General features: G+C 41.3%; 1 protein-coding gene across 7 annotated transcripts in view; it reads left to right on the top strand.

The window, feature by feature from the left end:
* TDRD12 (tudor domain containing 12) overlaps window positions 1-25,361 on the top strand; it is an 82,766-nt gene that overhangs the window by 7,646 nt on the left and 49,759 nt on the right. For 4 of the 7 annotated variants that reach the window (XM_073795753.1, XM_073795754.1, XM_073795749.1 and 1 more), the window contains exons 2-9: window positions 968-1,126; window positions 7,203-7,339; window positions 8,894-9,013; window positions 14,045-14,100; window positions 15,414-15,499; window positions 21,257-21,446; window positions 21,915-22,004; window positions 22,124-22,156. In XM_073795753.1, the coding sequence (XP_073651854.1) occupies window positions 968-1,126; window positions 7,203-7,339; window positions 8,894-9,013; window positions 14,045-14,100; window positions 15,414-15,499; window positions 21,257-21,446; window positions 21,915-22,004; window positions 22,124-22,156 (871 nt within the window). The remainder of the gene's footprint in view (window positions 1-967; window positions 1,127-7,202; window positions 7,340-8,893; window positions 9,014-14,044; window positions 14,101-15,413; window positions 15,500-21,256; window positions 21,447-21,914; window positions 22,005-22,123; window positions 22,157-25,361) is intronic. The other 3 variants (XM_019941001.3, XM_073795752.1, XM_073795751.1) reach the window with 2 other exon arrangements.

The raw sequence follows: 25,361 nt of genomic DNA on the forward strand, positions 1-25,361 counted from the left end.
AATCTCCCACCTGATTTTGGTCACTCTTCAGTGCCTTCAGCCCGTCATTTTCTTTTTTTCCAGGGTTTATCATTGTTACTTGCAGGTGGGTTAGTCTATTTGAGCCACTCTGCCATTACTGGAACCAGGATGGCCAGCTGTTCTTTTTTCCAACTATTTATTATAAAAATGTTCAAACATTCAGAAAAATAGAATACTAATGTACTCCTCTCACCTGGTATCTGGGATCCAAAATCTTGGGATGCCATTGCTTTTAGGCCCTTTCAGTAGACAGGAAATATAGCACGTTTGAAAAATCATGAGCTTTTGCTGATATTTTCAAGTCAAATTTAACTTTTCATTTTATATTTGTATTCTTTCTCTAATGATGAAAATCGTGGTTTCTAATAACACTAATAGATAATAAGATACATTTGGAGAAGTCTTTCATCTCTCTTCCTTCTACCCCATTCCTGGCTTCCTCCGTACGTAATAATTTGTATGTTTTTGGTTTATCTGCCATTTCTTTATTTTAACATGAGCAGAATGTACATACATTCACATTTCCCTCTCTTTCTTATGAAAGACATAGAGTACAAAGAACGCTGTTCTGAACCTTGCATTTGTATTTTATTATGGATATTTTCAAAGTACAGATCAAGGGCATTGATCTCTGCTTTTTCAGTCAGCACATGATTCTAAATTCCATATTACTGGTTACGTGTTTTAGAGTTTTATCTTTGCATCTTTTATCGTTTTTCCGAGTTTTATTGAAGTATAATTGACATATGACATTATATAAGTTTAAGGTATACAAGGTGATAGTTTGAGGGTCTTTTATCTTCTATCTGACCATTTAAGACAGAAGTACTTGTCAAGAATTTGTTAGAGCACTTAAATTTGAAAGAGTTACTGTGATTCTAAGGTTTATTATTTTATGGTTCCACTTTTAAATCATGCATTGTTTTGTCTTTTAAAAATTTTACAGATCGAAGATCCAGGTTGCTTCTGGGTTATTATAAAAGGATGTAGTCCCTTTTTAGATCATGAAGTTGACTATCAAAAACTAAATAGTGCCCTGAATGACTTCTATAATAGCATGTGTCAAGATATAGAAATAAAACCACTAACGTTGGAAGAAGGGCAGGTATGTATCTAAATGTGCTTTAAACAACATGTCTTGAAATACTACTCAAAATGGAGACTGTTGTAGCAACTAAGATGATAAAAACTTTTAGAGTATTTCAACTGCTCATGGTCATTGCCTTGTGTTAGGTTCTTTCGGTTGCATAAGAGTCGGGCTAGTCATGGAAAGTGGCAATTGTTGTATCAGGTTCACATGGGGCAACAGGAGGTGGAGTGTCGTCTAAATTCAGGCATAGAGCCATCGTCTTGGGGCTGGGAACCAGAGGATCATTCTAGATCCATCACAGGGACCTTAGCAGAGGGAGCATGGGGGTTTCCAGTCTAGGGCCAGGGCCTCGCTTTTGGTTGCGTGTGACTTTGACCAACTCGTGGTGTTTTATTTTCCTTACTCCACATTGTGGCCCCTCCTTCCTTTCCTGCACCCTCAGCTCTGTGCCCATTGTCTGCTTCTCTCTGCAGGTTAGTCATTTCTCAGAAGAATTTGAATTTTTTTTTTTTTTTTTTTTTGGCAGTACGCAGGCCTCTCACTGTTGTGGCCTCTTCCGTTGCGGAGCACAGGCTCCAGATGCACAGGCCCGGCAGCCATGGCTCACGTGCCTAGCCACTCCGCGGCATGTGGGATCTTCCCGGACCGGGGCACGAACCCATGTCCCCTGCATCGGCAGGCGGACTCTCAACCACTGCTCCACCAGGGAAGCCCAAGAATTTGAATTTTTATAACAGTGTAATAGGAAAAGATTTATAAACTATGAGAAAAATTAGAAATAATTTGAATTCCTCAGCCCACCCTAAATATTTATTAATAACATTATTTTTTCCATGCCATTTACTTTTTTTTTAAAATTAATTTGTTTTATTTTTGGCTGCATTGGGTCTTCGTTGCTGCGTGCGGGCTTTCTCTAGTTGTGGTGAGCGGTGGCTACTCTTCATTGCAGAGCACGGGCTTTAGGTGTACGGGCTTCAGTAGTTGTGGCACGTGGGCTCAGTAGTTATGGCTTACAGGCTCTAGAGTGCAGGCTCAGTAGTTGTGGCGCACAGGCTTAGTTGCTCCGCGGCATGTGGGATCTTCCCGGACCAGGGATCGAACCCATGTCCCCTGCATTGGCAGGTGAATTCTTGTGCCACCAGGAAAGTCCACCGTTTACTTGTTGAAGAAACGAAACCAGGTCAGTTGTCCTTTTAAAGTATTACACGTTCTGTATAGCCTGGTTGCTTCCTTGTGGTGGTGGTGAACTTTCCCCTTCATTCCCTATATTTCGTGCAGACTGATAAATATAAAGCTTTGATTACTTTTATAGTCACGTTTTTTCCCCAAGAATGACTGGTGCTGTGAGGTTCCTCTTGTATTGAATTGGGAGAGAATCTCACTTTCGGTGATGCTGAGGTTGACCGCTGCATTCAGATGGCAGCAGCCTAAGTGCCCCCTGTGGTTCCCGTCGGCTAGTAATGCTATCCAGTGACCACCACCACCCAAATCAGCTCTTTCATTTATGCTTGCAAAATGGTCATTTTCACATTGCTTCTGCATTCATGAGCTGGAATTCTTCCATAGAGAACCTTCCCTCATCTGTTAGAACGGTTTGGCTTCCTGAAGTAATACTGGAAAGGTGGAAAAATTGCTTGATTCTTTCCCTTATCAGTCTTCCTGTGCCTAGTTATCTACATTGACGTCTAGAGGTTTGTTTTGTTTTTCTCTTCTTGTTATTTTTAAGTATTTTAAAGCCATTGATCTCATGGCTTTTAATGTATTCATCAGTTGCAATCATTTTTCTTGATGCTTAAATTATCTCATTACTGGCCAGTAGAAGCCCTAGTTTACCACCTTTTCAAAGTTGACTGACCGTGTGAATTATTTGCTACAGGTTTCTTTGACTTTAGCATGAAACAGAAATACCCTCCATCCTTTGGCGCAATTTCTCTTGAATTATTTGAGCCTTGAATTATGTGAGGCTCTCAAGAACACATCCCTTGCAGAACAGCTGCCCTATGTTTTCCAATTTCAGTTCCCGAGAGCAGGGATCTCTGCCGTCCCACTTCTTCCCTGTTGGGCACAGCTGTCCCTGCTGAGCCACTTTATAAGCCTGTGGTCAGCCTATGGTTTGCCTGTCTGTGGCCTGTCAGTCCCATGGGACAGTCAGGATGCCAAGCACTGTCACTCTAGCAGGGCAGTTTCCCTAAAAGGGGGCTGCAGGTATTTATTCAGTCATTCACTGAATAGGTTTTGAAGACATAGTACATGCCAAGCGCTGTTCTAGGTGCTGGGAATATGGCAGTAAACAAAAAGACAAAAATCCCCTTCATCATGGCGCTGACGTCCACTTGTGGCCGATAGCAAACAAATGTTAGAGGGTGGTAAACAGGCATCGGAAGCAGAACCGGGAAGATGAGCCTGGGGTTGTGATATTATGTTGTCCTGGCACATGATTGACAATTATTTGTAAGTTTTGTTTTCTGATTTAAGAAGGTAAAGCAATGCGTTTTCCTTATTTCACTTTCTAAAAATTCTCCTTAGTTAAGGAGTCAAAGTGACTGTAGTAAGAAAACCAGTGAAATAGAATTCAGGTGCCCTGTGTTCTTGTTTTCCCAATAAGCAGTGTTTAGCTTGGGGTAATCCAGCCTCCTTGCATCTTTAAGGTAAAAGGTATGAGATGATGTTGAGAGTACCTTTTAGTTCTCTCATTATTGACTAGAGATTTTTAATTTAATTTTTAAAAATTTTTGTAGTAGTATGGTTGATTTACAATGTTACAGGTTGCAGGTGTACAACAGTTGCAGGTGTACAACAAAGTGAATCTGTTATACATACATCCACTCGCTTTTAGATTCTTTTCCCATATAGGCCATTATAGAGTATTGAGTAGAGTTCTCTGTGCTATACAGTAGGTCCTTATTAGTTATCTATTTTATATATAGTAGTAGGTGTGTTAATCCCAGTCTTCCAACTTATCCCTCCACTGCCCCCCCCAACTTACTCCCTGGTAACCACAAGTTTATTTTCTACATCTATAACTCTATTTCTGTTTTGTAGATAAGTCCATTGGTACTCTTTTTTTGGATTCCACATAAAAGCGATATCATATGATATTTGTCTTTCTCTGTCTGATTTACTTCACTCAGTATGACAATCTCTAGGTCCATCCATGTTGCTGCAAATGGCCTTATTTCATTCTTTTTTATGGCTGAGTAATATTACATTGTGTATATATACCACATCTTCTTTATCCATTCCTCTGTCGGTGGACATTTAGGTTGCTTCCGCGTCCTGGCTCAATATTGAGCTCAATTAAATAGTGCTGCAGTGAACATTGGGGTGCACGTATCTTTTCGAATTATGGTTTTCTCCGGATATATGCCCAGGGATTGCTGGATCATATGGTAGTTCTATTTTTATTTTAAGGACCCTCCATACTGTTCTCCATAGTGGCTGTACCAGTTTACATTCCCACCAACAGTGTAGGAGGGTTGCCTTTTCTCCACACCCTCTCCAGTGTTTACTGTTTGTAGATTTTTTTGATGATGGCCATTCTTACCAGTGTGAGGTGATACTTCATTGCAGTTTTGATTTGCATTTCTCTAATAATTAGTGATGTTAAGCATCTTTTCATGTGCTTTTTAACTGTCTATATGTCTTCTTTGGAAAGATGTCTATTTAGGTCTTCTAACCCACTTTTTATTGGGTTGGTGTTTTTTTTTTTGATATTGAGCTGCATGAGCTGTTTTGTATATTTTGGAGATTAATCGTTTGTCAGTTGCTTCATTTGCAAATATTGGGTTGGCCAAAAGGTTCATTCATTTTTTTCCTAAGATGGCTCTAATAGTGCTTAGTTGTCTTTAACTTCATTCAAAACAATTTTGTTAGACTGTATTGTGACAGCTGGCATATCAGCGTGCATTGAAAAAAAAAATCAAAGTTGGTGAATTTTTGTGTAGCCATTTTAATATTGAAGATGGAAGAAAAACAACATTTTCAGCATATTATGCTTTATTATATCAAGAAAGGTAAAAATGCAACTGAAACGCAAAAAAAGATTTGTGCAGCGCATGGAGAAGGTGCTGTGACTGATCGAATGTGTCAGAAGTGGTTTGCGAAGTTTCGCGCTGGAGATTTCTCACTGGACGATGCTCCACGGTTGGGTAGACCAGTTGAAGTTGATAGCGATCAAATCGAGACATTGATTGAGAACAATAACGTCATACCACGTGGGAGATAGCCGACGCACTCAAAATATTCAGCTCAAGTGCTGAAAATCATTTGTACCAGTTTGGTTATGTTAATCGCTTTGATGTTTGGGTTCCATGTAAGTTAAGTGAAAATGCAACCTTCTTGACTGTATTTCCATATCCATTCTCTACTGAAATGTATTGAAAATGTTCCGTTTTTTAAACAAATTGTGATAGGCGATGAAAAGTGGATACTGCATAATAATGTGGAACGGAAGAGATTGTGGGGCAAGCGAAATGAACTACCACCAACCACACCAAAGGCCGGTCTTCATCCAAAGATGGTGATGCTGTGTATATGGTGGGATTGGAAGGGAGTCCTCTCTTATGAGCTACTGCCGGAAAACCAAATGATTAATTCCAACAAGTACTGCTCCCGATTAGACCAACTGAAAGCAGCACTCGACAAAAAGCATCCAGAATTAGTCAACAGAAAATGCCTAATCTTCCATCAGGATAACGCAAAGACAACATGTTTCTTTCATGACCAGGCAAAAACTGTTACAGCTTGGCTGGGAAGTTCTGATTCATCTGCTGTATGCACCAGACACTGCACCTCCAGATTTCCATTTATTCAGGTCTTTACAAAATTCTCTTAATGGAAAAATGTTCAATTCCCTGGACGACTGTAAAAGGCACCTGGAACAGTTCTTTGCTCAGAAAGATAAAAAGTTTGGGGAAGATGGAATTATGAAGTTGCCTGAAAAATCACAAAAGGTAGTGGAACAAAAGAGTGAATACGTTGTTCAATAAAGTTCTTGGCGAAAATGAAAAATGTATCTCTTATTTTTACTTAAAAACTGAAGGAACTTCTTGGCCAGCCCAATATTTTTCTCCCATTCTGAGGGTTGTCTTTTTGTTTTGTTTATGGTTTCCTTTGCTGTGCAAAAACTTTTAAGTTTAATTAGGTCTCATTTGTTTATTTTTGTTTTTATTTTCATTACTCTAGGGGGTGCCTTGAAAAAGACCTTGCTGTTATTTATGTCAGAGAGTGTTCTGCCTATGTTTTCCTCTAAGAGTTTTATAGTATCTGGCTTTACATTTAGGTCTTAAATCCATTTTGAGTTTATTTTTGTGAATGGTGTTAGGGAGTGTTCTAATTTCACTCTTTTACATGTAGCTGTCTAGTTTTCCCAACACCACTTATTGAAAAGACTGTCTTTTCTCCATTGTATAGTCTTGCCTCCTTTGTCAAAGATCAGATGACCATAGGTGTGTGGGTTTGTCTCTGGACTTTCTATCCTGTTCCATTGATATATATTTCTGTGTTTGTGCCGGTACCAATACTGTTTTGATTACTGTGGCTTTGTAGTATAATCTGAAGTCAGGGAGCCTGATTCTTCCATCTCCATTTTTCTTTCTCAAAATTGCTTTGGCGGGCTTCCCTGATGGCGCAGTGGTTGAGAGTCCGCCTGCCGATGCAGGGGACACAGGTTCGTGCCCCGGTCCGGGAAGATCCCACATGCCGCAGAGCGGCTGGGCCCGTGAGCCATGGCCACTGAGTCTGCATGTCTGGAGCCTGTGCTCTGCAACGGGAGAGGCCACAACAGTGAGAGGCCCGCGTACCGCAAAAAAAAAAAAAAAAAATTGCTTTGGCTATTCGTGGTCTCTTGTGTTTCCATACAAATTGTAAATTTTTTTGTTCTGAAAAATGCCATTGGTAATTTGATAGGGATTGCATTGAATCTGTAGATTGCTTTGGGCAGTATAGTCATTTTCACAATATTGATTCTTCCAATCCAAGAACGTGGTGTATCTCTCCACCTGTGTCATTTTTGATTTCTTTCATTAGTATCTTACAGTTTTCTGAGTATGACTAGAGATTTTAACACCGAAGTTTTCTTTTTATTTTGTAGGTTTGTGTGGTTTATTGTCAGGAACTGAAGTGCTGGTGCAGGGCTGTTATTAAGTCGATAGTGTCTTCAGCAGACCATTACCTCACAGAGTGTTTCCTTGTGGATTTTGCCAAGTACGTTCCAGTGAAATCCAAAAAGTATGTATGTATGTATTTATTTTGCCTCATGCTCTTTAGGGGACAGATGTCTGTTTTCAAGGAGAATGTCAATTTTCGAAGTAAGGGGCGAGAGCTTCAAGATGGGAAGACTTGCAGGTTCCAGTTTTACAAGCAGTGAATGCAAGAACAGGTGCTCAGGATGAGAATTCAGCAGGCGGCTCCGGCCCTCCTTCTGCCTCCCTTCCTAGAAAGTGCAGGCGCTCTCTGTGAGCTGCTCTCCTGGCCTGGCGTGGCATGTCCCCTGAGTTTGCTCAGGCGATGGAATGGGTGCTTCGGGAGGCCTGGCTCCCCGGAGGCAGAGAGAGACTCTTCTTGTCGCCACAGAAGGAATGGTTTGCTGGCACAGCCTTAGATTGCTGAGAGCAGAGCGTGCGTCCCTCGTCCTGCTTAACAGAGTGAGGGCGTGACTGTCACCGAAGACAGGAGGCCGTTCAGAGTGACCCTCGATGACTCCAGGACCACACACCACGGTTCCCTAGAAAACACTTGTCAGCAAGGTGGTCTTGGTGTTTGTGGTAATTGTTCTCATGGTTTCCTATCCCAGAGTCAGGGGGTATCAGTTTAATAAATAATGAATAGTAAACATGAGGACCCTTCTTCCAAAAGGGAAAGAGTGGTCCCAGCTGCAGGGGAGGTGGGTGCCCTGATGGGGAGTCTGTGTCAGGGGACCGCTCCCACAGCAGGGCTGGCAGGTCTTCATGGAAAAGGAGGTGCCTTTCTAGCTTGTGGTTCTGCACCCATGTAACCATAGTGGTTATTAAAATTAACATCGTATTTAACGGTTTGGAGAGATTTCCTCTTAGTATTTGGAGTTTTAAGTTTAGTTTGTTTTGGGCAAGAGAATCGTATGATTAGAGCGGGGAGGCCTGGAGGGGCGGTTAGTGCAGCCGCCTTTTCTAAACGGTCCGAGACCAAGGTGGCCAGGCTGCCCGCACACGGCCCTGAGAACCTGTTGATGTCGAAACCATACGTTCAAGTGCTCTGTCATTTGCCTGAAGGAGAATGGAAATAAAAATGCTGGACAGCTTACGAAACCTCAGCCCATCAGCTCTTTTGTGCAAAGTTGACAAATACTAATTCTTAAAACATCTGCTTATTTACAGAAGCTTCAAGATAATTCTGGTCGTGTATTTGAAATTGCTATTTTAAAATCTTAAATAGAATTTGCTTCCAGGTTTGTTCGTTATTACCCAGTGTTTCTCAGTCTAAGGAGACAGTGTTTTTCTAATGCCTCCCTGCCCCCATGCCATAAAATTTTGACGCCAAAGATTACTGACTAGCTTTTATGTACTATATGTATATCTGTGCTTTATACATAAAAAAGTAAGATTTTTCTGAGCCCCCAAGAACCAGTTTTCACCTTGCTCGGCAAATGGCTCCAAGCACTTGCTGCTGTTGGTGGCTGTAATAGAAACAGAAATAATCAGGTTTTGTTTCATGTTAAGTATTTTAATTATGTACTAGGTGTACTTTAAAGAAATATGTTATATATAATTTTTTAAATCATGGAACTCTTTCTCTTTCACTGTTAAGCATCCGAGTTGCAGTAGAAACTTTTATGCAGCTTCCCTACAGAGCAAAGAAATTCAGACTGTACTGCACAAAACCTGTCACATTGCACATTGACTTCTGTGAAGACAGCGCTGAGATTGTGTAAGTACAGCTTCTGACATAGGCTGAATCGTTAGTAAAAGCCTTAACTTGAGTGCATGATGCTTACGTGAAATCAGACCCTCTTGAGAAGTGCTAAGCCATTTCAAAGGTCTCTTTGTCCTTCAGGAGGTGTCTTCTGAGTCACTGTGTCAAACCTGGCCATGTAGCCCCATCTCCAGAGGCTGTGTTGTGAGGGGGTTAGAGTGTGGTCTGAGCTCTGTGCTATTTGGCTTCTTAACTTACAAAAAGGGATAAATTAAGTGTAAAGAGAAACATTTATACATCGGATCATGGAGCATTAAAAAAAAGTCCATGACATCCTTCTCCAGCCCCATTTCCTCCCTCCCTCCCTCCTGGGAGGCTTCTGTGACCTGTTCAGGCTCTGAACTTGCAGACCTTTTTCGGTGCTTTTATACATATTCACATGCTTGGAGCTTTTAATGAAAATTAGAACACATTGTCTTATTGGCAAATTTAACTTAAGAATGTATTGAGTTGGCCAAAAAGTGCCTTTGGTTTTTAAGTAAAAATAAAGGACACATTTTTCATTTTCACGAAGAACTTTATTGAACAACATATTTACCCTTTTGTTCCACTACCTTCTGCCATTTTTCAGACAACTTCATAATTCCATCTTCCCAAAACTTTTATCTTTTTGAGCAAAGAGCTGTTCCAGGTGCCTTTTACAGTCATCCAGGGAATTGAAATTTTGTCCATTAAGAGAATTTTGTAAAGACCTAAATAAATAGAAATCCGAAGGTGCAGTGTCTGGTGTATATGGCGGATGAATCAGAACTTCCCAGCCAAGCTGTAACAGTTTTTGCCTGGTCATGAAAGAAACATGCAGTCTTTCTGTTATCCTGATGGAAGATTATGCATTTGGGACACTTCCCTGGTGGCACAGTAGTTAAGAATCTGCCTGCCGGTGCAGCAGACACAGGTTCGATCCCTGGTCCAGGAAGATCCCACATGCTGCGGAGGAACTAAGCCCGTGTGCCACAGCTACTGAGCCTGCGAGCCACAGCTGCTGAGCCCACATGCCACAACTACTGAAGCCGGCACACCTAGAGCCCCGTGGTCTGCAACAAGAGAAGCCACCACAATGAGAAGCCCACACACCGCAATGAAGAGTAGCCCCTGCTCGCCAGAAACAGAGAAAGCCCGCGCGCAGCAATGAAGACCCAGTGCAGCCAAAAATAAAGATAAATAAAATTTTTTTAAAAAAGTGGAAGCCAAATGTTTAAAAAAAAATAGAGAATCGTATGCAGAAGTATGGTCAAGAAGGTGTTTTTTGCTTAACTTATGTGGAACCCAAACATCAAAGCGATTAACATAACCAAGCTGGTGCAAATGATTTTCAGCCCTTGAATTGGATATTTTGAGTGTGTCGGCTGTCTGCCACATGGTATAACATTGATTGTTCTCAATTACTGTCTCGATTTGATCGCCATCAACTTCACCTGGTCTGCCCGACCATGGATCATCCTCCAGTGAGAAATCTCCAGCACGAAACTTCGCAAACCACTTTTGACACATTCGATCAGTCACAGCACCTTCTCCATGCGCTGCACAAATCTTTTTTTGCGTTTCAGTTGCATTTTTACCTTTCTTGAAATAATAAAGCATAATATGCCAAAAATGTTGCTTTTTTCTTCCATCTCCAATATTAAAATGGCTGCACAAAAATTCACCAAAAATTTTTGATGTTTTTTTTTTAATGCACGCTGATATGACAGCTGTCACCATACAATCTAACAAAATCGTTTCGAATGAAGTTAAACACAATTAAGTGCTACTAGAGCCATCTTATGGAAAAAAAGAACAAACCTTTTGGCCAACCCAGTATTTTGAAGTTCTTTGCCAGTACACGTATTCCCTTCTACTTTCAGTCATTTTCCTGGGTGAATACAATTGGCATACTTGCTGTCTTTAACCACTCCTCTCTTGATAGCCAGCTAGATTGTTACCAAACCATTTTGCACTGTACATTCTCATAAGAATATAGGTAAATCAAAATGAGATATATAGGTGTAGAAATGTATACATGCATGCATGCACATGTGTACACATGTATCATACACACACACACACACACACACACACACACACACACACACACACACACCCCTGTCTAGTAATTTGACCACATTGCCAGTGTTTGTACAGGATGGGTCCCTGCACTGGGCAGTGCTGTGTCGGGGTTATGACTCTGATCTTTGCTGTCTTGAATGAGCACTACCTGAGGTCCTGGGGGTAGCCCCATCCTCCCCCTCCAACACTGGCTTTGTGGAAGAAGCAGCTATGGGAAGCAGCACAATTTTTTTTTTTTTTTTTTTTGGCGGTACGCGGGCCTCTCACTGTTGTGGCCTCTCCCGTTGCGGAGCACAGGCTCCGGACGCGCAGGCTCAGCGGCCATGGCTCACGGGCCCAGCCGCTCCACGGCATGTGGGATCTTCCCGGACCGGGGCATGAACCCGTGTCCCCTGCATCGGCAGGCGGACTCTCAACCACTGCGCCACCAGGGAAGCTGGAAGCAGCACAATTTTGATTCAACTTGCACATCCCGGTGATGTTGCATTCTAAGTTCTCTCTGAACTTGGAAGCTGCCTCTCTTATGGATGCTTTTGTGGGATCTGTGGAGACCCTCCCATCTCCACTCCCCCAGCCCTCATCACCTGTAGCTCCCTTGGGATGACGAATGCATCACTCTTGTGGCTGCCTCGGAATCCACACTGATAAGCCAGCTGGTCTCTGCTGAGACCGCTGTTCCACCAGGCTGCCCAGCAACGCCTGCCCCCGTCCTGTCCCTCTTGCAGAGCAGCCAGCCCTCCGTGCCCAGCTCTTCCTCAGAGGCAGACCCCTGTCTTTCTCACGCCCCCTCTGCATTACCCCCTTCCCAGCGCCACCACAGTGCTCCCCAGGGGCCTTCCCAGCCTTGGACACACCCAACCCTAGGAGACCCTCAGTGTAGGTGATGAAGGGCTTCAGGTAAGTGATCTCACTGGGTTTTGATCACCTTCTTTGATGTTGCTGGTTTTGTGTTTGTGCCTCATCTAGAATGTCTTTCTTAACATGTGTATTACAGTTTTTGTTAAATTTCCCTTCAAGAGGACTAGCAGTCTATACTCCCATCATTGGGGTGTAGAAAGTGCTGCTTTCCCCACACAACGTAGAGTATCATCAGGCTTTTTAACTTTTGCTTGTTTGCTGGACAACAATGGTATTTTGTTTTAAGCTGTATTCTTCTGACTTGTAAAGTTGGGTATCTCTTCATGTAGTTTGTGTGTGTGTGTGCGTGTGTGTGTGTGTGCGCGCGCGCCGTGTTGAGAGAGAGACACACGTACACAGACACACAGACTAATTGATTAACCTGTGACAGACTTGTTGATTTACTTGTTCATAGACTAGATTGATTTTTCTCTTGGGCCTTTTCCTTATTAGGAATCTACTACATTTTGTTAAAAAACAAAAAGCTTATTAGGTAATTTTTTGTATAGCAGGGTTTTAAAACCACTGTATTCGTTTGTTTGTTTGTTTATACCTCCCTTCGGAAACCCTTTGTGATTCTCTTGAAGTAATGTGCTTAGTATCTTAGTAAAAATAAAAATAACAGGGCTAAGTGCTTTCTGTACATTACCTCATTTGATCTTTGAAACAACCCTTGGAGGATGGTGATGGCATCTCTGAGAAATAAAACCAGTGGAGAAACATAAAACATATCACTCTAACCTTACTTTATTTTATTGTTGTTCCGTGCTTCTAAATATTGGTTTTTCATGATCTTCCACTGCCTATGGCTTCTCCTGCCATTTTCTTTCCAAAGCATAGTATGACTCTGACTCCAGTTTGGGAGTGTGTGTGTGTAGCAGCCTAACCTGACATAGCGTCAGATCCCACAGGTTAAGGGCTTCACCCTACAATACCTCCCCCAGCCCCCGCCCCTGCAACTTCAGATGCCAATTTCAAGTCTGGGTTGTCACCTGTGCTTCTGACTGGGATGGCTATAAATGAGAGGTTCCCTTCTTGGGTTTGATTAATTTGCTCACAGAACTCAGAGAAACATTTTACTTACTAGATTACCAGTTTATTATAAAAGATATAACTCAGGAGCAGCCAGATGGAAGAGATGTGCAGGGCAAGGTGGGGAGAGGCGCTTCCTTCCCTCTCCAGGCACGCCTGTCCCCCGCATCTCCACGTGTTCACCAGCGCAGAAGCTTCCAGCCTAGGCCCTTTTTGGTGTTTATGGAGGCTTCATTACCTAGCCGTGATTGATTAAATCTTTGGCCATTGGCAGTTGATTCAACCTCCAGCCCCTTTCTCCTCCCTGGAGGTCAGGGTGGTGGGACTGAAAGTTCCAACTCTCTAATCACAAGGTTGGTTCCTCTGGCAACCAGCCCCCATTTTTAAGTTACCTTGGTGCTTTCCACTCGTCACCTTGTCACTCTCATCACTGAACTCTGTGCCAGAAACAGGGACATGACAAAATAGATCTTTCTTATCATAAATCACAGTATCACACATAGGAAAGGACAAGATGATAGGGAGAAATGGGACACAGTGAAAGGGGTACCACGAGACAGTAGTGGCTGCGTTTCCCACAGCCACTTTCAGAATGTTGGTGTAACCAACATGTGTGGGGCCCTCGCTCCGTGCCAGCCTGTGCTGAGCAATCCTAGCTCAGGGTCCCTGTCCTGGGAAGCTAGCGTTCTGGCTGGGAGATGGGTGTCGCAGGTAATGGGACGATGGTGTTGGGACATGATGCCGTGGAGGTGGGCACAGTAGCTCAGGAAGCCCCAGAAAGGGGCCCATTCTCAGCGAGTCTCTGCACTGGCACAGGCGGGCATGGAAGAGAAGTCTGCTGCGGGGTGCAGCTGGGATCATCACCCCCAAGCCAGAGCCGGACTCTCCGTTACCTGCATCATATGTTCAACGTGTAATATCAGAAACATCCAGTGTATGATTTATTAAATGATGTTAGCGTACTGACCTCAGCATTTTATTTAATGAAGTTGCCTCTTTTCTCCGTTCCAGACCTGCCAAGAAGTGGGACAGTGCAGCTATTCGGTACTTTCAGAACATCCTGAAAGGTGAGGCAAGTGCGTGATCACAGCCGCCTGCTCTGAACTGACGCCTTCTGTTGATGAGAGGGTTTGAGATGTGCGTGCTTAGCTGTCTGACCCCCTTTGTGGGGTTCATGAGTGACCTGGGGCTTCTTCCACCCCAAGTGTCACAATGACCCTGCACCCCTGGAATTTTGGGGGTGGATGTGGGCATCCTTAATTGACAGGTGAAATCAGGAAGGAGCTATGTGGGTGAGGACCCTTACACAATAATGCCTGTCTCTTAGTTGGCATAGAAGCTGCAGCACTGCAAAATAAATTTACGTGCATTTCATTGAACCAACAGTTGATGAAAAGCCTAACTTTTTTTCAGCAAGCAAGGGGTAGTAAATGGATACTTTGTGATCACCGTCATTGCTAATGAAGATGTGTAGGATGTCGCAGCGCCTCTTTAGTGTGCTCTTTTTATTTTATATCCTTGGCTGTAAGACAGACTCTCATTTGAGACATCTGTCCTAACCCCTGGCCGTCTGAGCCAAATAACTGTGCCCAACTCCAGGGCTGTTCTGAGGAGTAGTGAGTTTGCATTGCCTGGGGTGCTGGCCCCTCTCCTCCACTGCCCCACTGTCCGGGTAAAGGAGCAAGCAGAGGCGTTGCACCTGGGAGAAATGGGAGGGGCGCCTCTGGTTTTGTAGCTTGGGCCCTTGTGAGCCCACAGGGGGCCCGGGAGACACAGGTTTGGAGGAGGCAGAGTGCTTGGGTTGAATACCGTCCTGCTACGTCCGCATAGCCTCCTCACCTGTAAAACGATAACAGTGCTTGGAGCTGCTACATGGAGCTGCCCCTTTGGGGGCATTTGGAGGGGTGGAATGGACTCAGGTGAAAGACTGTGACTGGGCATGTGGGTTTGGGAGTCACTGGAAAAGAAGAGAGGGCCCAGAACTGTGCTTGAGGTGCTGTCACAGGGTGACAGGAGGAGGATGGCGGGCTGAGGGGGACAGAGGACACATGGCTGACTTCGTGCCGGGAGAGCCTGCACCTTGCCTTGCCCAGTGCCAGACGCGTTCTGCGGGAGGAGGCTGTTGAATGTTGTGGCGCTGGGTAATCGTGAGTGGTTAGCAGAGATTAACAGGTGAGAAATAGTCATAGTTGTTTAAAGCATACTTTTTTTTTTTTTTTGGCCTCGCGGTGTGGCATGCGGGATCTTAGTTCCCTGACCAGGGACTGAACCCGCACCCCCTGCAGTGGAAGCACGGAGTCCTAACCGCTGGGCCACCAGGGAAGTCCCTCAAGCATGCTTGTAATATCAGCTACTTTATGTTTTGATTTATGCTGTTTAGCAGCTACCCAGGTGGAAGCCAAATTGTGTGCTGTGGAAGAAGACACTTTTGAGGTTTACCTTTATGTAACTACAAAAAATGAAAAGGTAAGTGAAAGAATTGTATTAAAATATTATTAAAAATGCTTATTAAAACAGTACACACCTAGGAAAACAGTGTCATTCACACAGCATATAAATTTTCTTAATCTTTCAAGGTCTGGCTTAGATCAGAAGTTAGCCAGGTCTGTTTTTCTTCTTTTAATTACTTAAAAAAATTACTTTAGTATTTTATTTAGACAGCATTTTATTGAGTAATGGACAAGAAATTATTCCTATAGTGATGAGTGTGAAATGTTATTTTCTTACGAGAGGATGTAATTTTCTTGAATACACACATTTGGTGTGGTTTTAGTTCCCTGCTTTTTCCCTTCCATAATTTTCTCATTGTATGGACATACGCTCACTGTAAAGAATTCAGATACCATAAGTAGAAAGGAAGTGGGCCTCACCTGTGAGCCCCCTCTTTCCTCCACCCAGTTATTAGCTGTTCACCTTTGGCTGGCTGCCCTTTATGAAGGGTGGTATGAGGACGCAGCAGCTCTGTACCTTGTATGGAGGTGGATAGAGCTGCAGATCTAGGGCTGCTCAGGGCCCACAGAGGGCATCTAAAACCTGGATTTATTTTAAAACTTTGTTTTGGAACAATTTACGCTTACAGACGAGATGCCAAAATAGTGCAGAGATTTTTGTATGTGCTTTACCTGGGTCCTCCTAATGTTAACCATACAAACAAGCAGTACAATGATTAAAACCAGAAAATTTACACTGATAAAATATAACTTAAAAAAATCTGCAGACCTTATTTGAATTTTGCTGGTTTTTCCACTGATTTCCTCTCTCTGGTTTCAGGTCTGATCTCAGATCCCACATTGCATCTGACTGTCCAGTCTCCTTAGTTTCCTCCAATCTGTGACAGTTGTCTTTCCTCCTCTTTTAAGACCTTGACACTTCTGAAGAGTACTGGCCAGTTATTTTGTAGAATGTTACTCAATTTGGCTTTATTTGATGTTTTCTCATGATTAGCTTGAGGTGTTGCATGCTTTTAGCAAGAATGCTACGGAAGTGATGCCCTTCTCAGTACGTCAGGGCGGGGGTTATGATGTTGATAATGTTTTATTATTTGTCATCTTAATCATGATCACCTGGTTAGGGTGGTGTCTGCTAGGTTTTTCCTCAACAGAGTTACTGTTTATTCCATTTTGAAATTATTAAGTATCTTATGGGGAGATACTTTGAGACCATGCAGATAGCCATCAATGACTCTTCTCTGCAAAACTTATTTCTGTGGTGTTTGCCCATTTCCATCATGCCCTCTGCATTTTTAATTGGAATCTATGAGGAAGAGCTGACCCTTCTTCCCATTTATTAATTGATTCAATAATTTATCTTAGTATAGACTCTTTGGATATTTATTTTACTCTGAGGATATAATCCACCATTATCATTATTTTCCTGCTCAAGTTGTTGCAGATTTAGTTGTTAGGAGCTTCTTCAAAGTGGCTGATGTGTCCTTTCTGTGTGTCCCACCATAGTTGAAAACTCCTACTTTCTGGTACCCCAGGATGCTCCAAGGCTAATTTTGTCCTTTTCCAGCCCTAGAATCAGCCACTTCTCCAAGAAGTGGTTCCTTATATTGAAGAATGGTCTTCTGATATTAAGATCAGGGCACTAGGTGTGCTCATTATTACTACTGGGGTGTCATTGATTGCAGGCCCTCTCAGCAGACAGATAGGAAAGACATGTATGTACGTTAACCCACTTACACAAACATTTACATCTATTCCTAGATCTATCCATCTGTATATATATTAAGAGCTCTGGTACCTCTAATTTCAATCCAGCGCTGCAGGGTTCATTCTACCCCTCCCCTCTCCTCATTCCTAACACCTGTCTCTGACAGTAAGAAACCTGCGTTAGCTACAGTATAGTTACTTGATTAATTCTAGTCTTCACATAGAGTAATTTCAGACTTGCTAACCCACATTCCTGTGCAAAAGAAATTTGTCTTTAGCCTTAGAGCATGCAGCCCTGGATGCAGAATTACTTAGGTTAACTCTTTTCTTCCCTACCCTCTTCAGTGTCATTGTGTTATTCATTTGTAAGAAGGTTCATTTGTTACTCTTTGGGTTGTGTTTTGGGTTCCCCCACATTCTTGTTGATTTTGCCTGTGACTTTTCATTGCTTATTTTACAGCTTGGTAAAAATGCCAGAATGTTGGCTCTAGGACCCGTCTTGTGAAACATCTTTTAAACAAGTTCTCCACTGACCTGCTTCTTTCTTCTTGCTTTTCTTTCTCTGTGTGTATGGCTGTGTTCGGATGACAACTTGCTTTCCTCAGGGTGTTAAAAGAGCAGAGGCATGCTCAGCGGAGAGAACTTACAGTGGACGCATGAGGTCATAATTGCCAGAAAAGAAAAAATGGGGTCAACAGTCCTTTTCTAGCCCCGAAGGAAGCACAAGGATGTGTCCCAGCGTGTTCTCTCTCTCTCTCTCTCTTTTTTTTTTTTTTTGCTTGTTTTCTTTCACACAAAATTATTTTAAGATACATCCACGTTGATCCTTTTATTGTCAATATCCTTCCATTGTCTGGATATACTACAGTGTGTTTATCCATTCACTTGTTGATGGACATTTAAGTTGTGACCCCTTTGGGGCAACTACAAATGAAACTTCTATGAAGGTTCATGTACAAGTCTTCCTGTGGACCTGTGCTTTCATTTTTCTTGAATAAATACCTAGGAGTCCCACTTCTGGGTAGTGTTATAGTATAGGTATTAAGAGCCTACCAAATTGTTTTCCAAAGTGGTTGACCGTTCTACAGTCCCATCAGCAATGAGAGTTAAAGTTCCTTCACATCTTCTTCATTACTTTTATGGTCATTCTCATTGGTGTGTCATGGTCTCTCATTGTAGTTTAAATTTGCATTTCCCCAGTGACTTACGATGTTGAGTATCTTTTCATATGCTGTTTGCAATCCATATATCTTCGATGAAGTATTCAGATCTTTTACCCATTTTTTTTCCTTTTTTTAAATTGAGATATAATTGACATACAACATTATATTAGTTTCAAGTGTACAATACAATGACTTAATACTTGTGTATACGTATTGCAAAATGTTTAGTTAACATCCATCACCACGCGTTACAGAATTTTCTTCTGGTGATGAGAACTTTTAAGATTTACTCTTAGTAACTTTCAAATGTGCAATACAGTATTACTAACTATAGCCACCATGCTGTACGTTATATGCCCGTGACTTATTTATTTTATAATTGGAAGTTTTCACCTTTTGACTCCATTCACCCAGTTCATCACCTTCCCCCCGTTTTCCCCCACCCCAGCTCTGGCAACCACCAATCTGTTCTCTGTATCTATGAGCTTGGGGTTTTTTTTTTTTTATTTTGTTTTCTTTTGGTTTTAGATTCCACATACCAGTGGAGATTATATAGCATTTGTCTTTCTCTGGCTTATTTCACTTAGCATAGTGTCCTTAAGGTGTTGTCACAAATGGAAAGATTTTGTTCTTTTTTGTGGCCAAATCATATTCCATTGGGTATATGTATATACACTACATTTTTTTTACCATCTTTATTGGAGTATAATTGCTTTACAATGGTGTGTTAATTTCTGCTTTATAACAAAGTGAATCAGTTTTACATATGTCCCCATATCTCTTCCCTCTTGGGTCTCCCTCCCTGCCACCCTCCCTATCCCACCCCTCTAGGTGGTCACAAAGCACCAAGCTGATCTCCCTGTGCTATGCGGCTGCTTCCCACTAACTATCTATTTTACATTTACACCACATCTTTCTTTATCCATTCATCCACCCATGAAAGCTTAGATTATTTCCATTAACTTGGCTATTGTAAATAATGTTGCAGTGGTCATGGGGATTCATGTATCTTTTCAAGTTATTGTTTTCATTTTCTTCAGATAAATAGCCAGAAGTGGAATTGCTAGATTGTATGGTAGTTCTATTTTTAGTTTCTAGAGGCATCTCCGTGCTGTTTTCCATAGAGGGTATACCAATTTACATTCCCACCAACAGTGCATAAGGGGTCCTTTTTCTCCACATACTTGCCAACACTTGGTGTTTCCTTTTAACAACAGCCATTCTGACAGATGTGAAGTGTTACCTCACTGTATTTTTATTTATTTATTTAATTTATTTATTTTTGGTTGCCTTGGGTTTTTGTTGCTGCATGCGGGCTTTCTCTAGTTGTGGCGAGTGGGGGCTACTCTTCGCTGCGGCGCGTGGTCTTCTCACTGCGGTGGCTTCTCTTGTTGTGGAGCACAGGCTCTAGGTGTGCGGGCTTCAGTAGTTGTGGCTCACAGGCTCTAGAGTGCAGGTTCTAGTTGTGGCGCACGGGCTTAGTTTCTCCACAGCATGTGGGATCTTCCCAGACCAGGGCTCGAACCCGTGTCCCCTGCAGGCGGACAGATTGGCAGGCAGATTCCTAACCACTACACCACCAGGAAAGCCCCTCATTGTGGTTTTGATTTGCATTTCCCTGATTATTAGGGATATTGAGCATCTTTCCTTGTACCTGTTGGCCATCTGTATGTCTTCTTTGGAAAAAAGTCTATTCAGATCCTCAGATCCTCTGCCCATTTTTGAGTTGGATTATTTGGGGGTTTGTTTGTTTGTTGCTGTTGTTGTTGTATGAGTTCTTTATGTATTTTGGATATTAACCCCTTATCAGACAAATGACTTGTAGATATTTTCTCTCATTAAGAGTCTTTTCATTTTGTTGGTGCTTTCCTTTGCTGTGCAGAAGCATTTGAGTTTGATGTAGTCCCACTGGTTTATTTTTGCTTTTTGTTGCCTTTGCATTTGGTGTCAAATCCAAAAAATCATCTCCAAGACCAGTGTCAAGGAGGTTATCACCTGTGTTTTCTTCTAGGAGTTTTATGGTTTCAGATCTTATATTCAAGTCTTTAATCCATTTTGAGTTTGCTTTTGTATATGGTGTAAGAAAGTGGTCAAGGAGCTTGTGTCAAGGAGCTTATTACCTGTGTTTTCTTCTAGGAGTTTTATGGTTTCAGATCTTATATTCAAGTCTTTAATCCATTTTGAGTTTGCTTTTGTATATGGTGTAAGAAAGTGGTCCAGTTTCATTCTTCTGCATGTGGCTGTCCAGTTTTCCCAACACTGTTTATTGAAGGGACTGTCATTTCCCCATTATATATTATTGACTCCTTTTTCATAATTTAATTGACCATATATGTGTGGGTTTATTTCTGGGATGTCTATTCTGTTCCATTGATCTATGTGTCTGTTTTTATGCCAATACCATACTATTTTCATTAGTATCTTTTGTCCATTTTAAAATTGGTTTTGTTTTCTTTATATTCAGTTTTGAGAGTTCTTTATGTATTCTGGATACATGTCCATCCAGATATATTATTTTAAAATATTTTCTCCTTTTCTGTGGTTTGCCCTTTACAGTATCCTTTGAAAAGCAGAAATTTAAAATTTTGATAAAATCTAATTTATCAGTTTTTTCTTTTATGATTTGTGTTTTGTCTTCACCCTCTTCCCAGATCTTTACCTGGCAAAGCCATGTTCGTTCTCAAGCACTTTCAAGTAGACGTTTTTTAGATTTTGTGCCAGGAAGGTTGGTCAGAAGTATCTAGTTCACTGTTACTAGAGCAGAAGTCAAGACATCAATTTCTATCAAATTATGTTCTATAAAATAATTTTTCTGAAGGTTGAAATTTTCGGTTAAGTTTGGCATATTTTCTGAACAGTCACCTGAGTATATTTGTCTTATTCATGAAATGTTTAAAATTATACAGGTTTGTGTGAACGATGATCTGGTTGCAAAGAACTTCGCTTATTATGTATCACCCACGGAGAATAAAAACCTTGATTCTTTAGAGAAGCCAAGATTGAATATAAAGTCGGCATCCTTTTCCAGTAAACTCAATCCAGCACTTACTCTTTGGCCAATGTTTTTGCAAGGAGAAGATTCTCAAAGGATGGAAAGTGAGTGGATTTCACCAGTATGTTTCTCTTAAACTGTCTTATTTATAGGAATCTTAGCGTATTGATATAAATTGTTGTACAGACTTTTCCCCGTATGGAGGCAGAGACTTCGACTCTGAATTTAATATTTGAATTTTAATCCTGGTGAGTTTGTTACAAGTTTTGAGGTTCTAAAAGAGCTGCTGCCGTTTGTTTTTATGAGAACAGGATAAAAAACTATTGTCAATTTCTTATTAACATGGAGTTATATTTTCAGAAGTCCATATGTTCGTAATTTAAAGATATTATCAAAACAAGGTTTTGTTTACTGTTTTAGATACTTTAAAAAAGAGCCATTTATTAGCATGAAAATATGAGGAGATTCAGTCATGGACAATGGAAACAACTTCAAATGTTTCTCTCTATATCCACTTTTGTGTTTTGGGTTTTATTTCATGCTTTAACCCTGAAATGTATTCTTTCTGTCAGAGTCAAGTGGTTTAACTTTTCTGGCAAAGTCTCTCCAGCATCCGTGGCCCAAGGGTGTCGGTGACCTCGGGCCAACCTCTAGGATCCTGGGTGAGTTCTCTTTTGCTCCATTTCATAGGCAATGTAAAAGAACACTCTTAACTATCTAAAGATTGTAGGGGTTGTTTAGAAGGGCTGTGGTAATTCTCTCTCTTTTTCCCTTAATTTAGTGGAACCAATTTATGATGTAGATGCTGACAAAGGTAATTCGCCTTGCAGTCCATAGGATTTTACCATAACATAAAGAACATAACAGGCACTTGTTCATGTGTAGGACTGATTTATTCCAGCCCAGCCACAGGCCAGTGATTATTATTTGTCTTCAGAATACACATATGGATTTATGATTGATTTTTACTTTAAGCAATAGGATACATAGAAATAAGAAAGAGGTGGGGGCTTCCCTGGTGGCGCAGTGGTTAAGAATCTGCCTGACAATGCGGGGGACACAGGTTTGAGCCCTGGTCCGGGAAGATCCCACATACCACGGAACAACTAAGCCCGTGCGCCACAACTACTGAGCCTGCGCTCTAGAGCCCACGAGCCACAACTACTGAGCCTGTGCTCTAGAGCCCGTGAGCCACAACTACTGAACTACTGTGCACCTAGAGCCCGTGCTCCACAACAAGAGAAGCCACCGCAGTGAGAAGCCCGCGCACCACAGTGAAGAGTAGCCCCCCCCCACAGCAACTAGAGAAAGCCCACGTGCAGCAACGACCCAACGCAGCTAGCAATAAATAAATAAATTTATTAAAAAAAATAAGAGGCATTTATGAAATCAGACATATCTAGTCTTTAATTCCATATCCCCAAAGTATTTAATGAATTGGATTTGTTGGGCAAGAGTGAAACATGCCAGCCACTCTGATGCATGGCTGACTCTCTGGTGATTCCTCTGTGATCACTCTTACATTGGGTGAATGTATACCTGTTGATATTTCAGATATATCCATTGTAAACCTCAAGTAAACTAAAGCTTTAGTCAACTAAAATATTCCATGCACCTTAAATTTTTTAAATTACCTTGGTAAGGTTGTTCATCATAGAAAAATACAGATAATTTAAAAAGCCTGTCACCTTTGATGTACCTACTTATTAAAATTTTACAGTTTGTTTTTGCAAAGTTTTCCAGATATGAGGGTGTTTCTTACAGAAATGGGATCCTACTATACCTACCTCTTTGTAGTGGTTTTTCACTTCTTTCTAGGTCAAATGCATCCAGTATAACCTCTCTGAGGTGAGACTCTGTCAGTCCACTCCCTCCTGTGTGGCACCGGGAGGCCTTATTCCCTCCTGCTGAGTTGGTCAGATGGGCTCTCCTTGTGCAGAGTTTGTGTGGTCGATGTTGGCCTATGTGGCCCCCACCCATATTCTGATGTGCCTCCTGTAGGGGTCCCAGATGGGAATTTCTGCTGAAAGGAGCCCATTACTAATGGGAATGTGTTATTTCCATCTGTGTTTTTTCCATTTCCACAAGAGCAAGAAAAATACCAGGCCCTTAGATCGTGTTTAACCGCTGTACAGCTTTCCATTGTATAGACATATTATTTCCAGTAGCCCCAGATTGCTGGGCAATAATTGTTTCCTACTTTTCTTTATTACAATCAGTGTTGGAATGAACTCTGCATATCTTTGAAAAGGAAGAGGTTGATGGTAAACAAAAGAAAGCTAATGTGAGATGTGACTGGATTATCATGTAAGAAACAAAATTATTAGATGTTACTTATTCAAGCAAAGATTTCCTTTTTCTTGTTAATTATTGTGAGGCGCTATTTCAATTATATTTTTATTAAGTTTTGGTACTTCTCCTTGAAGTTGCCTTCTTTTTTTCAAAAATCAAAGTGTAGTACTTTTCAGTACTTGGCTGAACAGTCAAATAGTATGGAAAAGCTATAATGAAAAGTAATTTTCTCTTGTCCAGCTTCTTCTCACCCAGGCCCCTCCCTAGACGTAAACCTTTTATTTTTTCTTAGCTATTTATCTTGGCAGTTACCTTTAAGTTTTAAAATATTTATGATTATTTTACTCTGCCCAGGCTTACGCATTCTAGACCTTGTCCTGACTTCTGCGGCAGGTTAGCTCTCGCACTCCCGTTCCACACATCTTCAGTCCTCAGATACTCAGGAAGCGCCTACTGTGTGTCAGGCACTGTTCTAGGATTCATCAGAAAAGGAGTCAAAATCTGTTTTCTCGGAGTTTACTTACATTTCCTCAATAAAACTTTTAATTTAAAATGATCACAAACTTCCAGAAAAGTTGGAGAGCATTACAGAGAACTTGATGTTATCCTAAACCATTTGAGAATAAGTTGCCGACTGGAACGCCCCAGCTCTCCCCAATACTTGAGTGTGTTTTTCTTAGAAATAAGGGTACTCTCAAAAATATTCACAGTACAACCCATCTAAATCAGAAATTAACGGTGATACATTGTGGTCATCTAACCCTCAGCTACCATTGAAATTTTGCCGGTTGTCCCACTAATTCCTTTGTGGGAGAAAGATGCAGCTCAGTACCACTTGGTGCGATTCCCGGTCTCCCTCGGTCTGCAGCAGTCATCAGTCTTTCCTGGATTTTCCTGACTGTGACACTTTTAAAGATTATGGACCAGTTATTTTGTAGAGTATCCTCAATTGTGGCAGATGATTTCCTGTTTCCAATTACATTGATTTTTGCTCTGATTTTTATTCCTTTTTCTGCTTACTTTACATTTAATTTGCTGTTCTTTTCTAGTTTCCCAAGGTGGAAACTTATATTATTAATTAAAAATTTTTCTTCTATTCTAATATAAACATTTAACGATATCAGTTGCTCTTTACTGCTTTTGCTGAATCCCACAGATTTTGATAAGTTGTATTTTTATTTTCATTTAGGTAAAAATGTTTTAAAATTTCTCTTGATTTCTTCTTGATCTCTATATTATTTAGAAGTGTGTTGTTTAATCTCCAAGTATTTTGGGATTTTCCAGCTATCCTTTTGTTATTAAGTTAGTTTAATTCCGTTCTGGTCTGAGAGCATACATTGTACAATTTCTGTTCTTTTAAGTTTATTTAGGTGTGTTTTATGTGGTCTGTCTTGGTGTAAGTTCCATTTGAGCTTGAGAAGAAGGTATAATCTGCTGTAGGATGAAGTAGTCTAGATATCAATTAAGACCAGTTGATAGGTGGTGCTATTGAATTCAAATGTACTCTTAACTGATTTTCTGCCTGCTGGATCTGTTCATTTTTGATAGAGGGGTGTTGATGTCTCCAGCTGTAACAGTGTTCTCATCTATTTCTCCTTGCAATTCTATCAGTTTTTGCCTCACATATTTTGATGCTCTGTTGTTAAGCACATACACATTAAGGTCTGTAATGTCTTTTTGAAGAATTGGGTCCTTTATTATTTTATTTATTTATTTATTTGGTTGCG

Source organism: Tursiops truncatus, chromosome 19 (genome assembly GCF_011762595.2).
Source record: "Tursiops truncatus isolate mTurTru1 chromosome 19, mTurTru1.mat.Y, whole genome shotgun sequence".
Lineage (NCBI taxonomy): Eukaryota > Metazoa > Chordata > Mammalia > Artiodactyla > Delphinidae > Tursiops > Tursiops truncatus.